Below are 15855 nucleotides of genomic sequence, written 5' to 3' on the forward strand. Positions count from 1 at the left end.
AGTTTCTCGGCTCCCCATTGAAAGTTTAACGACGAAACGTTTCTGCGCACCCGGTAAGAAAAGTTTGCCAACAGTAACATTAACAACACAGCTAAACAGGGGCTTTGCTCTCTCGGTTAATGATTAAGCTTCCCCTGTGACGATCTCGTCGCGTTCAGGATGTGTCGCGTATTTCTGATTACCGACGTCGCTGACAAAGGCGATAACGCCGCGGAATTGCGCGAAAGCAACGCTCCAGAGGCAAAGCTATCTGGCATCGTTAATTTCCGCAGAAAGTTAAACAATTCGTCCCGTTAACCTCTCTCGTTAATGCGCCGGCCGCGAGAACCGCGGTATTTCTTTTTCCCTCCCCCCGCTCGCGTGTTTACCCTCCTTTCGAATTACCGTCGCTCTTCTCCTCGACTTAATCGCGGAATATTTAATCGACCCCGATCGATGGGCAAAGGGTACGACGTTCGACCCACGCACCCCCCCGCCATTCCCTCCTGACTATCGTTCCGTCGGATCGCGTTGCTGTAATTGTTGATGGCTTATAATTAATTCAAGCGACCAGAGTGACACGGGGTGCTCGTTCCACGTTGGTTAACGTCAAACTCCTGTTAACGCACGTTACGTCGGCCCCCGTCGTTTGCTCGTTAGATTATTCCCGCGGAAGGCGGCGGGGGTATTTACCCCCTTATTGTCAGATTTCGTCGTGAACGTTCGTACGCGGCGATGTCGTTTGTCTGTGCAACGGGAATACATTGATCCGCGGATGGGCCGGATGAAATATCGACTCCGGAGGGGGTTGGGGATAATCAGCAGAGAAACCAAGCGGAGTTTCAGCAATTTAAAATGCTGGCGACGATGGGGACCTGTTTGATCGCGAGTTTCGGGATTGTTGTGGCGACTCCGAGCTTTTATTTTTATCGCTTTTACTTGCTTGTGATTGTTCGTAGCGCTGAAGGGGTTGAGGGTGCAGGATCTTTTGTGTCAAATGATTCTGATGCGAGGCGGTAATGCGGGAGCGAATAAGCCGGCGCGTTCGCGATCCAGTTATAAAATTAAATTGAAAATTATACGTGGGCTCAATGCCGGACGCGATGCGTGAAATGTATCAAAATTGTTTGCAATTTTTATCTTGTTTGCCGTGCAGCGAATTACATCGTATTTCCATAAAAGCCATTACACTCCATTAAAATGAAATTCGCTAATCGATCGTACCTTCGCGCAAACTTTTTGTTATTACACTTTGGAGCGTGGCTCTCGAACGGAACAATATTTTCATTGTTAATGCATCCGCTACCTCCCCGTGCGGGGGAGGGATCATTCCTCATCGGAATTATTTGAATGGAAAAATCTGTCATTTGTAATTGCAGTCAATTCACCCAGCGAAAAGACGAGTCTTACTCCAAAGATTAAATGGAAACAGTAGGGAATTTATCGCGCTACTTTCTTCGAGCTAGTAGCGAAAGAAAATGCTTCGATTTAACGTGGCTTTGTACGGCAAGTTTAAGTAACAAAAGGCTGAAGGAGATTACGCTTCGCGATGCGTTCGTAGTAGTCGATATTGGATAGGAATTCTCGCGGAAAACACGTCATGGAAATTACGTCGATACTGGAATTCCGTGGAAAAAGGCGCCGCGCATTTGCGCAGCGCTCGTTTATGCGAGAGTCCAGCTGGCGAGAAAAATCGAGATCGGCATGCTGCAGTAGAGTCGGCGTTAAACAGATATCCCTTATCTGATATTATTCAATCGTCCGTTGGGCGGCAGGCTTGCCACGATATCGCCGATGCTTCACGCTCCACAAACGAGGAAAAGTTTCCTACGCTCGTCGTTCCTTCTTTCCTCGCTATTTAAAGAAATTAACACACAACGGCAGCAACGTTTCTTAACCCTCCACCAAGCTGCGCTCAGCGTGCTCGACAAATTACAGGTAATTAAAAAGGGAGAACGATACTCAACGGAAGGCTGGCGGAGAAAGTATGTATGTACACTCGGCTCAAACGATTGTGGCCGATCGAGATTCGATTGTGGAACAGCTTACCACGATTGGCTGTTTTTCATCGCTAACATTCTACAGTATTTCATGAACGTGGCCTAGGGCACTGTAAAGTCGCCGATTCCCGTCTAGAATATTTCTACTTCGCGAGGAGACATTACTGTGACGCCATCTGATATGACACTCGTTCGCGTAGCCCTGTCAGTGACAGGCTGCCACAAAATTTAATTTACATTGCTTCGGTTGTGTTCACTTTCCCGTTGTTAACTTATAAAATAACGGATAGTAGATTTTGAAATGAATGCGTATTTCTTTGCTCCGCACATTTCCACCAATAATGAGCGTCTTAGATTTTAATCTATGAAGACTGCTACGAATAAAACACCACAAGACTTTATTCATCTCAGTATTCTGGTTTCCTAACCCTTGCCATCTCTACGAAATACATAACATTCGTTTCCATTCTTTTCGACGGGAACCTGTGGCTTGGCAGTGCCCTCGCCATGTTCACGAAATACTACAGAATGTTAGCGATGCAAAAAAGCCAACCCCAGTAAGCTCGAATACAATCGTATCTGGATCGGGCCACAATCGTTTGAGGCGAGTGTACGAAATTTGCTCGACAACCGGCGCAGTAGTAGATGGTCGCGTCGTCGCGTCTCTGGTCAGACATCTTGTCACTGATTCCCCGCGAACCTTGACTCCTCGCCTTTGCTGGCGACGCGAAATTCACGCTTGCGCAACCATAAATTAACGAAGCTGCAAATTAGCCTGACTAACACCGCGTGCACATGTACTATATGTACGGCCGTGCAAATATCTGCATACAGGCGGCGCAATGCAGCCACGCACTCGCGCCACCCACGGCACAGTGCACAACGGGCATAGAGATACCGAAGGGATGAAACCGCTGTAACGTGCAAGTAATCGAGCCACGATGTCGCGGAAAATCAATAACGAAATCATTCTGGTCTTCAAGGCTATCCAGGATATCATGTAGCATAGCATTCAGGTACCATTTTAATAATAATTATAATAATAATAATAATAATTGATTTACGAGACAAGCTCATTAAGAACAAGAAATGCCTTCCGCAACCAGGGCTCTCCGAATACTAATCTTAAAACTTGAGAGAGGACCAGCAAAAAAATCGCTGAGCTAATTAGCGATGCCGCAAATTCTGTGCAAGTGGTCGGCGTGACCAACCCATTTTGAAGATCATCCAACGACTATACCCCCCCCCGGAAAGCTTCAAGCAGCAACGACGTACGCACGACTATACTCCGCGTCCCGTTTAATATCCTCGAATTACCAGTGCCGCTTATCGTCGTGTCCCGAAGAGCGCGTCGATGATAAAACCAGCCGATGAAGCGTTAAATTCCATGGCGAGGGGGTTCCTGCCCTTCGTATCCTCCTTCGCGGCGGCCCTCTCCGCGGCGTTTCCACGTCGAGAGAGAGGCTACAAGAGAGGAGAAGGTCCGCACACGCACGCACACCACCGCTCGCCTCTCCTCTCCGTCGATATCGGCTTCCCCTCCTCTCTCGAGCTCCTCACGACGGCCCTCCAACTCCCCACCACGTGATAACGGCATCGTTCGCCAGCTACCACCCCTCCGCCGTCGTCTCCCTCACTCCGCGCTTCCACCTCTCTTTTCCGCTTTCGCCAACCCCTCCACCCTCTTTCACTTCACCTTTTCGTTGGACCTTCCCAACTCTTCCTCCCTTCGCGTTCTTCTCTCGGTCTTCACCGCGCCCCTCCATCCATCCCTCGACTTTCTCTGTCTTACCTTCCCGCTCCTCCAGCTTTCCACCCCTTTTCCCCTGTTCTTAGGCAGCCCTGCGCCCATCCCGTCGTCTCGCTCGACGCTTCCACCCCGCTCCTCTTTTCCTTCAGACTTCGCTCACTCTTGCCGCTTCTTTTTTCATCTTACCGGGCCTCCGCCTAGCACCGCCGCGTATCTCCGTCGCTCTTCCCTGGTATCGTCCCTCTCCAACCACCCTTCCACTCCCTCCCCGCGCGCCCTCCCGCTGCCCGTGTCCCGATGAGAGGGTATATCGAACGAGTCCGCGTATATGCACAGGGGTGTTGGTTGTGCGCGGGTGTCTGCGCGCGCCGCCGCCGCTCGCCTGTGTACAATCAAACATTGTTCATGATTTAGTCAAATATTGGCGAGATACACAGGTTTGTAGTGCCTCTCAATGTATATCTGGCTGTGTATCATGCCGAATAATCCGCGGGAGATTGCGCCTCGATTGTCCACCCGTTAACTAAGACTCGTCGAGCTGGCCCGGGACGACGGCCCGGCGTCTTTGCTTCGCTTCGACCATCGTTTCGGCTGGAGTAACTTTTACCGAGGATCGCCACTCGTCTCGATCAGTGATAACCAGGCTAATATTGCGAATTCCCTCAGTTCGACGCGGCTCCGTCGCAGCTCTGGACGCGAGACAGCGCACAGTGGGGGAATTTTGCGATTTTATGGCCAGAACCATAAAAATGAAATTTTTTAATTTGACAAAATTAACGCAAATGTCAATGGAAGCACTATATCCATTTTCGTGGTCAAAACCTGAAAACTTATTTTTAATATATAAAATTCGGCACTTCTACGTTCTGATATATGAGAAAATAAATTATCCGAAAAACAGCACTTACCAAAATCACGAAAGATAAAGATTTTTTTATTATTTACATTCATACACTTAAACCTATGAAATTATATGCCCTTAAAACTAGTACTCCCAGTCGGAATCGTTTATTTTTTTGCTTCAAGGGTTATCGCTTCTGATGACAAGCTTTTTAATTTCTTATCGGGAAGTTTTCTTAGATTACTAATTAGTGGATCTGACGATAATAGAAGCAAATTGAAAACATCCTTCATAGTATTTTCCCTTGAGCATTTTCGAGATAAACTTTGTCGGTATTTTTTAATATCCTTATTCCGTGCTTCTTGAGCTTCCTTCGAAAGCTGTCCAATTGGAAGGACAGCGTTTTCGATTATGCGAGGACCATGAATTAAAATTTTGTGTAGAGTAGTGGGCATCTTGTACCAACGATATAATGCAACAAATAATTTTGCCGTTTTTACAGCATACATTTGAAATATTTTTGACATTTACTGCGTAACTACTTGATATTAAAACACTACTTTAAAAATTGTATAAACTGCGTGTTAAAACCCGAAACATAATTATTTTGAGTACAAAAAGATATCTTACGCACCATCAGGGATTGAATCCATGCCTTGAAATTAATTTCGGAACTTTGATATGAGTTCGTGAACATAAATATTTGAGAGTCTATACGAGCTTTGTATTAAAACATTTAACAGTAAAATTGGAGGCATCTGATGCTCATATCAGCTCTTCAATTGACATTTGCATTTATTTTGTCAAATTCAAAAATTTATTTTTGTGCAGTTTGGCCATAAAATCGCGAAATTTCCCCACTGCGCAGCGGTGCGACAGTAGATTTGGCGCAACAGCTGCGAGGCGTTATAGTAACGCGATTGTAGTATGGTGGAAGAGTGTTATAGTTGGAGTTTAGCTCGGTGACGCTCGGTTTAGGGGTCAATTTAAGAGCAATAGAAGCTAGATAGGTGTAATAAGAAGTTTTAATGGGTGACGTAAAAGGGGCAGATAAGATAATAAAACCACCACGGCCGTAAATTCGGTTGGCCGTATCTGCTAAAGGAGAAAATCAATATGCCAGGGAACACGCGTTGGCTGTAGACTTGTCAGCCGACCAGTGTACTGAAAAATCTTTGCGTTTCACTATAATAACGAATCTGATACGAGATAGAAAGAAAACTAAGTTTGTTGGTCAAAGAGTTGCAAAGAAATGGCTAATGATAATTTCATTTAAAATGTGAGCATATGAAGGTCCTTCAGACCAGCTTGTACTATAATTTTTATGATCAAGAGTCGATCGAGATACCATGATCGGCAAATCCGAAAACGAAGGAAAAGCAGTGATTCCATTTAGGCTTCCCTTTACCAGACACGCCAGATGATTCCAATGACTGATTCAAAGCCACGTTTTCCCGGTTAATCTCTTATTACGCGTCGAACGAATCGATCGTATCGCCAGATCCGTATCGCTGGCATTGTCTGCCGAAATGACGCCCCCTCTGGAATCCGGTCGAATTTTTACGAGTGATCGTCGAATCGCCAAGTGAATCCGTAATTAATAAGCGCCGTATCGATTGCCCGCGCGGATCAGGAGATTACGATTCATCGAGATGGTCCAATAACGAGTGCCGCGAGTGTGACTGCACCACAGATGGAAGTCAAACACCGCGACGCGAATTTCTTAACGCCGCTATCTCGCGGAAACGTCGCGTTTTCTCTTCTTTTAAACTCCCTCGCTGGGATGTTTGCGTAAAAAAGAACTAACATGTCGCAAGCATCCGATGAAATAGCCAGACGGCGCGGCAACAATGATGGAATTTCGAATGCAGCCTCAGTTTAGAGCGACACTCCGAGGCGTGTTCTTTAAAAGAATTTTTGAAACGCAGTTTTCCGGAAAAACTGCAGAAGAAATCTGGAGAACACGTCGACGTCGTCGACTGTGTACTCGGTCCTTCTTTATTTACAGTATCTTCCCCCGAAGCAACTCTGACACGTCCCGAGTCCCGGAGAAGAAAAGTCCTCCGGCTTAGGCTTCTCCGAAAAGGCGCGCAGAGATGAGACTCGCGGATGCCTGCGCGAAATGTTCGTACACACGTAGCGCCGCATTATCTTATTTTCGATCCGTCCGCTCGCGTATCCCAGTGAAATGCTACACACGTGTTTCTCACTTTTATCGAATCTAGAATCGCGTGATTAGAATCCGTGGAGGGGCCGGCGTTTCCCCTTGTAGCGAGCGCTATCAAACAGTTACCTTTCCAGCGAGAAATGAGAGTACTCGCAGAACCGCGAGCCCGTCGACGAGTCTAAAGCAGCCGGTTTCTCTAGTCAGCGGACCTAAGTCGAAGTTTAAACAACCCCGTTAACAATCGATCACAGTATTCCGCCGAAGACAGGCTGCTCTGTCCTTTTAACGACCAACAAATCCAGAGGGATGAAAGGAGGGTGAGATCGTGGCGGGATAGTAGGAGTGCATCGAGAAGCCAAGAAAACAGAGTACTTTCGTAGAAATACGTGGATTTATTGAAACATTTACATCCTCGTTCACTCGCGTCGTCTCTCCCTATTTAACGCTGGGGAGCCTTCCCCCGTCCTTGCACGGCGCTCGGATGCGCGTCGACCGATCACTTCGAGAACGACGGAGAAGCCCATCGTCGCCCACCTTCGTCTTGGAACGGCAGAATGGAAAAACGGCGCGACGGCGGCGACGTCGGCGAAGGTAGAAGCGCGATAGGGCGATGCAAGGGTGAGTCTGTCGGGGTCGCCGAAGACCGCCGATCCGTCGCGAAGAAGCGCGGAAGTGTCGGGGGCACGCAAGGAACAATGAAAGCGTGAAAGATATCGGGCGACGGGATATCATGACTTCGAGAATTTTCCGAATTCCGCACGGCGCGCAGTCCACCAGCTTGACCCGCCCACCCCCGTCGATCTCAGTTCAGAGACGCTCACGGGAGACGGGGGTGGCCGAGGCTCTGGCGGTCGGCGCGGCCGTCGCGAAATGGACAGAGAACGACGGTGAGAAATGAGAGAACGGACGTGCGTATGAACAACGTAGAAACTCGGACCCGACGAATTCGCACAATGATCAGTGATCTTACGCGATGCGCGCATCTCCCTGGTTTCGTTTCACTCTTTCACTCTATCACTCATTCTCTCTCTCTCTCTCTCTCTCTCTCTTATTCTCGCTCTCTATTTACAGGGCGTCCCTTCGGTAGGGGCGTGTTTCAAAGGCACCCTTTCGAGCGGGGGATGGTTGGAACGACTTTTCTGGGGTGCCTGGAGGGCTCCAGCTGCTCAGGGGATGCTTTTGAAACGCGCGGTACAATGCTCCCTCTCTCTCTTGCACTCGATCAATCACTCTCTCTCTCTCTCTCTCTCCCTCTATATATATAATATGTATATACCTAACATAATGTATCGTTAAAGACTCCATTTATTTATATATTTATATTTATATTTATATATATATATATAGCTCTCTGTAACATATATGTATAATATTGTACATCGTACGCGTTACGTTTGTGCGGCTATCTACACGTATCATACAAAAAAACACTGGACGTGTCCTGCGCGACGCTTTCAACAAAAATTCTTACGGGTGCGTGTGCGTGTGTCTCTCAATGTGTGTTCTTCCCGAGTGTTTGTACACAAGTGCGCGTACAGGCGAGCGCGCGCCTCTACGCGGAGAATGGCGGGCGCGTTTGCAAGCCCGCGTTCATTTAATTTAGACTTATCTCTCACGTGTTATCACATTTTTCGCTCCCCGCCGACGGTCTCGCTGTTCCGAGCCGAGCCGTCCAAACGGGGCCTGCTCTCTTCTTCGTGTTTCCGATCTCTCGACGGGCTTCGAGGCACCGAGTGGCCTCGGAGGTCTTCTCCACGCGCTGTAGGCGAAATAATCGAAGGGATCTGCGACTCGAACGACGGAGACTGTGTTGCGTTGGCGTTTCGCGTTATCAGCTGTTCTGGTCGTGATTGCTGGGCGATTTCAATTGATCGAGGAAGTGGAAGTGCGAGGGAATTCGAGGCGACGAAGTAGAATCAGAGAATCAGAAATGGTGGCTCTTTGCGGTTGTTGGGGGTGGCTTTACCCTAAGCGAAGATCACTGTGGATCACTCAACTGTAAAGTAATATGTTGCAGTTTCTATTCAGCGATCGGTGTAAGAGAAATTGAGGAAATTTTATTCGAAGTTCACCGAGGTCCCCCAGCGAAATGAATCGAAGTATAAACGCAAATATACACATCGAGCTCTCTCGCGCTGGCAACTGTCTACACGGTCCAGGAAACGCGAAGTTAGAAAACGGGAAAACGCGCGAGATGTTGTCGGAGAGTTGCCGCGAATCGCGGAGGATTCTGTTTTTATGGCCATAAATTCGCTTCCCTCCTCTTCCTCGGAGAATGATTTTCTCTCCGACGTTCGTTTCGTTCCATCTCGTTTTGAGAGAGGCCTGACTTTCACGACGTTAACAACCGTCAGGAAGGTGTCGCGCGTATTACCGCATGGAGATGCTTGGAAATCACGGGGAACGAATTGCGCGGAAGGTAAATTCCATAAAGAGAGTGCGAACCGTGCAAAAATCCAGAGGGTTGTTATCGAATAAATATACAAACACTTTGAACGGATACGTCTCGATGAGAAGAAGAGACTTAACGTCCGGCTAGAAATTCGCTGAGCGACTCCGACTTATCAGCATAGATCGCTACACTCGATAATGCCTAATTATCGAACGAACGGGGGCGTTTCGATGAACACGCTTAACAATAATACCGGGCGATAAGTGACAGCGAAGAGAGGAGATCAAGAAACCGAGATCAACGACCGGTGAAAGAGGCATGTGTCATCGAAGGAATACAGATAATCCTAAAAAGACTTTTGCTATCGCTTTCTAGTATCAATCTGTGGCTTCGATAAACACTCGTCTATCGATTGTCGACGATGCTATTTGCCTCCGATGGAACGCAATCGTGAGTCAGAAATTGTTGTGGCAATCGTCCGGGGGTGTTGTCCCGCGTGCCTCGCGTTCGACAACACCGGGGGCTGAGAAATCGCACGGCAGACCTCCCGAGGAGCATTTGAATCCCAATTAAGCAACTGCAACCGATCGTGACATTTGGAGAACTCACCACGGTAACGCTCAATTTCTGCTCCTTCGCATCTGGGCAGGTGTACCGCGACTATAACTTGGAGGAATTGCGACATCTACCTTGTCCCAATCTGGGAGCGATTACTTCTAGTGCCTCTAACATCGGCGAGCTTCAAGGTCGCCAGGGGAACTTAGATCGAAGAGAATCAACTTTCTCGATCAGGGTCAGTGTTCTCTAAGGAGCATCGCCAAACACTCCACTTCCAACAACCCGTACAACGTAGTCCCGCCATAATTATTCTCGTAACGCTGACTATCGGCTCGCGTGCTTACACGGACCTCGTCTTTCAGCTGCTAAAGGTGCCTCGCAACTTTTACTGTTACCTTGAAAAAGCTGCTTCCTAGCTCCTTCGATTCGGATTAAAGGGAATCTCGCCTCAACGACCATTGAGTGTACGTTCAGCTATCGTCAACACAGTCTCCTGGCAACGAAAGTATCGTAGAACGTCGAGGGGAAGAAAGACCCGCATCCGTGCCTCGAAGCCCCGAGAAGCTCACCGACACCTTTCCTCTCAACTTCCTCCCGGCGATGAAGGAAATTGCACTCGTATATTGCGGAAGAAACGAAAGGAAACGCAAAAGACTGGCCTCCGAGGTGAATCGCGCGCGGAAAAAACGAAATGAGAAACCGCCTCGTGCATCGTTGTCGCGTATCACAGAAAACCGACGCGTTTCGAGGGAACAACCGTCGCGACGGGCCGCGAAACCGGAAGTCACCGCGGAGAACGTCACCTCGAGCAGGGCAGAGGGCCCAAGGCTCTCCTCGCCTCCCTTTCTAAATAAGTACCACAGCACTGCAATCGTATCTACGCGTAGCCGTGAGTCACGCTCTTCGAGTGGCGCTTCGTTGGCGTCCCGACGCATTTTTCCCGCGTGAATCGAGACGATAGAAGAGCTTGGCGCGGGCATCGCGTCGACTGTGCTTCTCGAAACGATACGCTGCTCGAAACAGGTAAGGGACACTACGTACCTTGGCAATCAGAGAGAACCATTGAAATTTCAAGACTGAAAAAGTGATGCTACCGTCGAATACTCGAATGGAGACTATTTCGAGCAGCGTGTAAAAGAGACGCGACGGCTCACGGCTACCCCGAGGAGCAGTTTGGTGTTACTAGCGTAGAAACTACCTATTGCCAAAAGAAAATTCGCAGCTGCCCGACTCGTGGCCTTTGCTCCGAGTCAGCCTGGTTCCGCGACCTGGCGTCGCGACGCCCCGAACACCCGTACCCTCCACCAATACCGAGAGCCCCCCGACAAAGTAACCCGACGCTCGCGACATCGCACAGTGGGGAAATTTCGCGATTTTATGGCCAAAACCACAGAAATCAATTTTTCAATTCGACAGAATAAATGCAAATGTCAATTGGAGAACTAATGTCGGTATCAAATGCCAGCAATTTTACTGCTAAATGTTTTAATACAAAGCTCGCGTAGACTCGCAAATGTTTATGCTCACGCGAGGTTAGACCGATCGCAAAGAATTAATCCAGATTTTCAAGTTGCTTTGAACACTTATATTGTGTTATCCAAAGATCTGAAAATAACTTGAAGGCATGGATTCAATTACCGGTGGTGCGTAAGATATCTTCTTGTCCTCAAAATTATTATGCTTCGGTTTTTAATACGTAATTTATACAATTTTTAAAGTAGTGCTTTTTGAAATAACCTTTTCATATAAGAATCAATTTTCAATGCATAAAATAGTTATCAATCCCAGAATATCCTGCAATGATTTTCATTCCTATTTTACGTTCGACTATTTTGATTCTATAAATGAAATTATTAATCGCTAATAGTTGCTAATCTTGTAATTATATGCATTTTTTTTAAACACGATCCAGTGTGTCTTGTCTAACATACGACTCTGTTTGATTGTTTGTATTATGTATGTTTGTTTGTCGTCAGAAGCGATAACCCTTCTGCTATGCCCTGCTGCACTGTAGCAGAGGCATGCTCTAACAAAGAAAAAGCTGTGTAAATGTAAATAATACAAAAATCTTTATCGTTCGTAATTTTTGTGAGTGCTGATTTTCGGATAATTTAGTTTCTCATATATTAGAACGTAAATGTGCCGAATTTTATATATTAGAAATAAGTTTTGAGGTTTCGACCAGAAAAATTGATATAGTTCATCAATTGACATTCGCATTAAATTTGTGAAATTGAAAATTTTCATTTCTGTAGTTTTGGCCATAAAATCGCAAAGTTTCCCCACTGTGCATCGTCCAGACGCGTCGCGTTGCGTCGTCCCCGTACCTCGGAGTCCAGCTTCGTCCCAGGTCGGTCACACCATGTCCTCCTCCATGTCGTCGTCCTCTTCGTCGTCGTCGTAGTCGTCGTCGACGGGCCAGCAGGCGTCCGGTTCGTTGTCCTCGCATCGTCGTCGGCGCCGCAATTGGCCGGAGGGTGTTCGCGGTGGCGGCGCCGAGGACATGGCCGCTGATGGCTGCACGGAGGTCGACGACGAGGAGGACAACGAGGACGTGGACGAGATGGACGACGAGGGCGGATGATGGTGGATCGCGATGGGAGCGAGGTTGGCCGTTGTCGAGGGGATGCTCGTGGCTGCGTTGGCGGCATACGCCGCTGCAGCAGCGACTCAGGCCAAGGCGTAGGGGTGTGTGGCGTGATGTCACAATCCCGGAGCAGCGCTGGTGACGGATGGCGGCGGAGGCACGCTACTGCTGGCCACGCTCGTCGCGTGATGGTAGAGCGGGCTCTGATAGTACTCCTGGTGATGATGGTTGGTCATGTTGTGCATAGGCCCACCGGTGTTGGAGCCGGGATGCATGCCGTTGTGATGGTGGTGGCTCGGCGGCGCCGAGTGCGCGTGAGGATGATGAGAGGTGCCGAAGTTCGCGTAGCTCTGGTGCAGCTGCTCGTACATCTTCATCTCGGGCGGCTTAGAGTCCTGAGCGCCGGGCGACGTGCCAGCCGTCGCGCCCGGCAGTAGCCGGGTGATGCTGAACGGATGGCTGGCAGCGGTGTACGGTGGCTCCTGCTTCAGGCTGCCGGTCATCCCGTGGTGCAGGGCCGCGGGATCGGAGATCAGGTGAGGATGAAGGCTCCTGCTGACCATGGCGGTGAGCTCGTCGTGCGCCGCGCCCAGGTCAGGGCCCAGGAGGCCCCCGATGTCCGTCGCGTCGCTCTTGAGAGCGGCGTGGTGCTGGTGCAGGCTGGCGTGATGATGATGATGGGAGGACACCAGAGAGTGAAGGTCCTTGTCGTCCTGCTGCTGAGACCCGTGGTGGAGCGACGACGGAGTCTTCTTTCCTGCGTGAGCCAGGTCATGAGACGTGGGACTATTGTGCCCTGCAGCGACCGCAGCAGCCGCGACAGCCGCTGCGGCGGCTCCTGTATGATGCTGCTGATGCTGTTGGTGTTTATTGTTCTGCCTGGTCATCTCCTTCTTCTCGTCTTTGAACCTCTTCTGTCGACGGAGATAGCAACCGTTCTCGAACATGTTTCCGCTATCGGGATGAAGAGTCCAGAAGGAGCCCTTCCCAGGCTTGTCGGGCGTACGAGGAACCTTGACGAAACAGTCGTTGAAGCTGAGAGAATGCCTGATAGAGTTCTGCCAGCGTTGCTGGTTCTGCCGATAGAACGGGAACAGGTCCATGATGAACTGGTAGATCTCGGACAGCGTGAGCATCTTGGTGGGCGCGTTCTGGATGGCCATGGTGATCAGGCTGATGTAGGAGTAGGGTGGCTTCGCGTGCGTGTAACTCCTGCGATAGGACTTGTCGGTTCGAGCGCGTTGCAGAGCGGAATTCGGCGAGTCCGGCTCGGTCAGAGATAAAGGATCCCTGCTGACCCCGGCTCCGCCGACGGGCGTCAGCGGACCGTAGCCGACGGTGCTCATGCAGGCCCCACCACCTCCCATAGCGCCGCTCGCGTATCCCGGCATTCCACCGCCGCCCATCGAGGCCATCCCCATAGCCGAGCTCATGGAGCTCATGTTGAAACCGCTGGCGCCCTGGGGGCTGCAGCTCGACCCGACTCCAACGCCCATCGACATACCCATCGACACGCAGCCCATCGAGTTTATCGAGCTGTACGTCGGCGCCATGCTGCCCATCGTGGACATCGCGGCGCTGGTCATCGCGCCGCCGAGGCCACCAGCGTCGCCGTACAGCTTCGGCGACTGGAGCATGGTCATAGAGCTAACCGCTGCCGGAGTGGCGGGCTGCTGGCTCCTCGTCAAACGGGAATCATGAAAACCGCGGTACCACGGCTGCTGGTAGTGCGACGATCCCTTTATCTTCTCCCCCGTGGTAGGGAATCCTTGGCACAACTCCGTCCCTCTCACAAAAATCGAGCACTAGAGGGGGACAGACCTTTGCACACCTCGCTCTCACTCCGTACAGGCCACGTCCCGAGAGTGCACACCAAAACTTCACCACTTTGCGGTCCAAAGCAACACGTTGCTCCCCGGACGACACAGATCCCGCACTGAAAATCCAAATCTTTTGCGTCACAAGTCCTCCCTCGGCGGGAGGGCCACGAAGATCACTCGTCGTCGCTGGCCAAGCGGGCTCGGTCGCTCGACAGGCAGCCACACTCGGTCCGATCAACGATCGATCGTTGTCCCAACAATACCGGCGCGGTCTACGAAGACAGAACTGGCGACGACGACGTGTAGCAAGGTATACGCGGCGGTGTTCGCGCGGCCAGCACAGGCTGAGCACACAACAGCAGAGCCAGGTCGGTTGTTTGAGCGGGGCCTGTTTGAGCCGCCTCACCTCCACTCTCCCTCATTCACCCAGTCTGTCTCTCTGTGTGCCGTGTGCTGATGGAGGCCGGTTAGCGAGTGTTCTCCGCTACTCTTCAGCCTGCCGATCTTGTTCAAACACATCCCACTCCCCGGAGCCGGTGCCGCGCCTGTTTTCACCACGACGGCCAATCCGGGCCTCTCTGACCCCTCCAGCTCCTGCCGACGGCCAATAGGACCGCGTCGAAGGGGTCGTTGCGTGTCCCCTTCGTATCGCGTGAATCGGTGGCGCGATAATGCCAGCGTACGCTCGGCCGTCCGCTTCAGCAACGGAGGCCCCAGCGCGCAGCTGCGGGCGGCCGCGTTGCCCGCTTGCGCAATCCCGCGGGACGCCGACGCGACGCCGACGACAACGACGCCTTGACGACCACGTCCCGACGGCTCCGTCGCCTCGCTCGCTCCTACCATGTCATGTCAACCGTCCGTCCGCCACGCGTTTGACACGTATCGCGCGCGTCACGCGTCGCGCGGCCACCAAACACGCTCTTCTTCCTCTTCTTCTTCGTCTTCATCTTCGTCTTCCACCCTCTGCCTTTGACTTTCACCCCGTAACCGTTTCTCTCGCATCCTCCCCCTTGTGCTTCGTCTTCTTCCTCTTCAACCTCTTCCGCCTCCTCTCTTCTGCTACCCAATCATCGCGTATAGACGACTTCCTCGATCTTCGTCCGGTTCGAGTTCAGATGGTTGTTCATCGCGGCCGATCATCCCCCGTGGTATCAACGACGACGAAGCCGATTTTCGGGGATCCAGGAGGATGGTCCTGGTGCAACCACGCCGACGGAGAGCTTCAGGTTCGTTTTGTTGATTGTGAGAAGGCTTTGCGACCGATGATTCAGGTTTCAGGGGTTTCGAGTAGGTTGTGGGGAGGTTGTTTTCTGGGTCGGCTTTCTTTGGTGGCGTTGGATGTCGAATGAAGTGCTGCTTGTAGTTCTTCAGAAGACAGGGACGTCTGACTTTACTCCAATCGTGTGAATTGGCTTCTAACACCAAATGGAGTAACATGTGCAGCTGCAGGGTAGATTTTCTAACAGAAACTTTGCTGATATTAATCGTTTACCGTGCCACTGAACTCGAGTGTTAACTAGTGCTCTGTACATCAGCGAATTTTGTGTCTTTTCAAACTGAGAATAGTCTATTCGATTAGAAACACACGAAAGGGTCCGAACTGGGAGCTAAAGCCGACAGTGCGATCTTTAATTCAATTATTACTATTCAAATCTATCATTCAGATGTAGAACGTGGTAATACCTAGGTAAATTTAGCAAATTTTGATTAATAAAGTCAATCCAAATACGAGATTCCACCCCACTGTCTATTTCACGACTA

General features: G+C 50.2%; 2 protein-coding genes across 2 annotated transcripts in view; one reads left to right on the forward strand and one right to left on the reverse strand.

The window, feature by feature from the left end:
* Positions 1 to 15855, forward strand: part of LOC143376480 (chymotrypsin-like protease CTRL-1) — a 131414-nt gene that overhangs the window by 96320 nt on the left and 19239 nt on the right. The gene's annotated exons all lie outside the window — the stretch shown is intronic.
* Positions 11214 to 14752, reverse strand: LOC143376478 (silk gland factor 1). The gene has a single exon (XM_076826884.1). It carries the CDS (start codon positions 13915 to 13917, stop codon positions 12391 to 12393), a length of 1527 nt encoding a protein of 508 aa, XP_076682999.1. The 5' UTR covers positions 13918 to 14752; the 3' UTR covers positions 11214 to 12390.

Source organism: Andrena cerasifolii, chromosome 14, assembly GCF_050908995.1.
Source record: "Andrena cerasifolii isolate SP2316 chromosome 14, iyAndCera1_principal, whole genome shotgun sequence".
Classification (NCBI taxonomy): domain Eukaryota; kingdom Metazoa; phylum Arthropoda; class Insecta; order Hymenoptera; family Andrenidae; genus Andrena; species Andrena cerasifolii.

Excerpts from the sequence above, each read along its gene's own strand:
- LOC143376478 (XM_076826884.1), bottom strand. The coding sequence starts at position 13,917 with ATGACCATGCTCCAGTCGCCGAAGCTGTACGGCGACGCTGGTGGCCTC.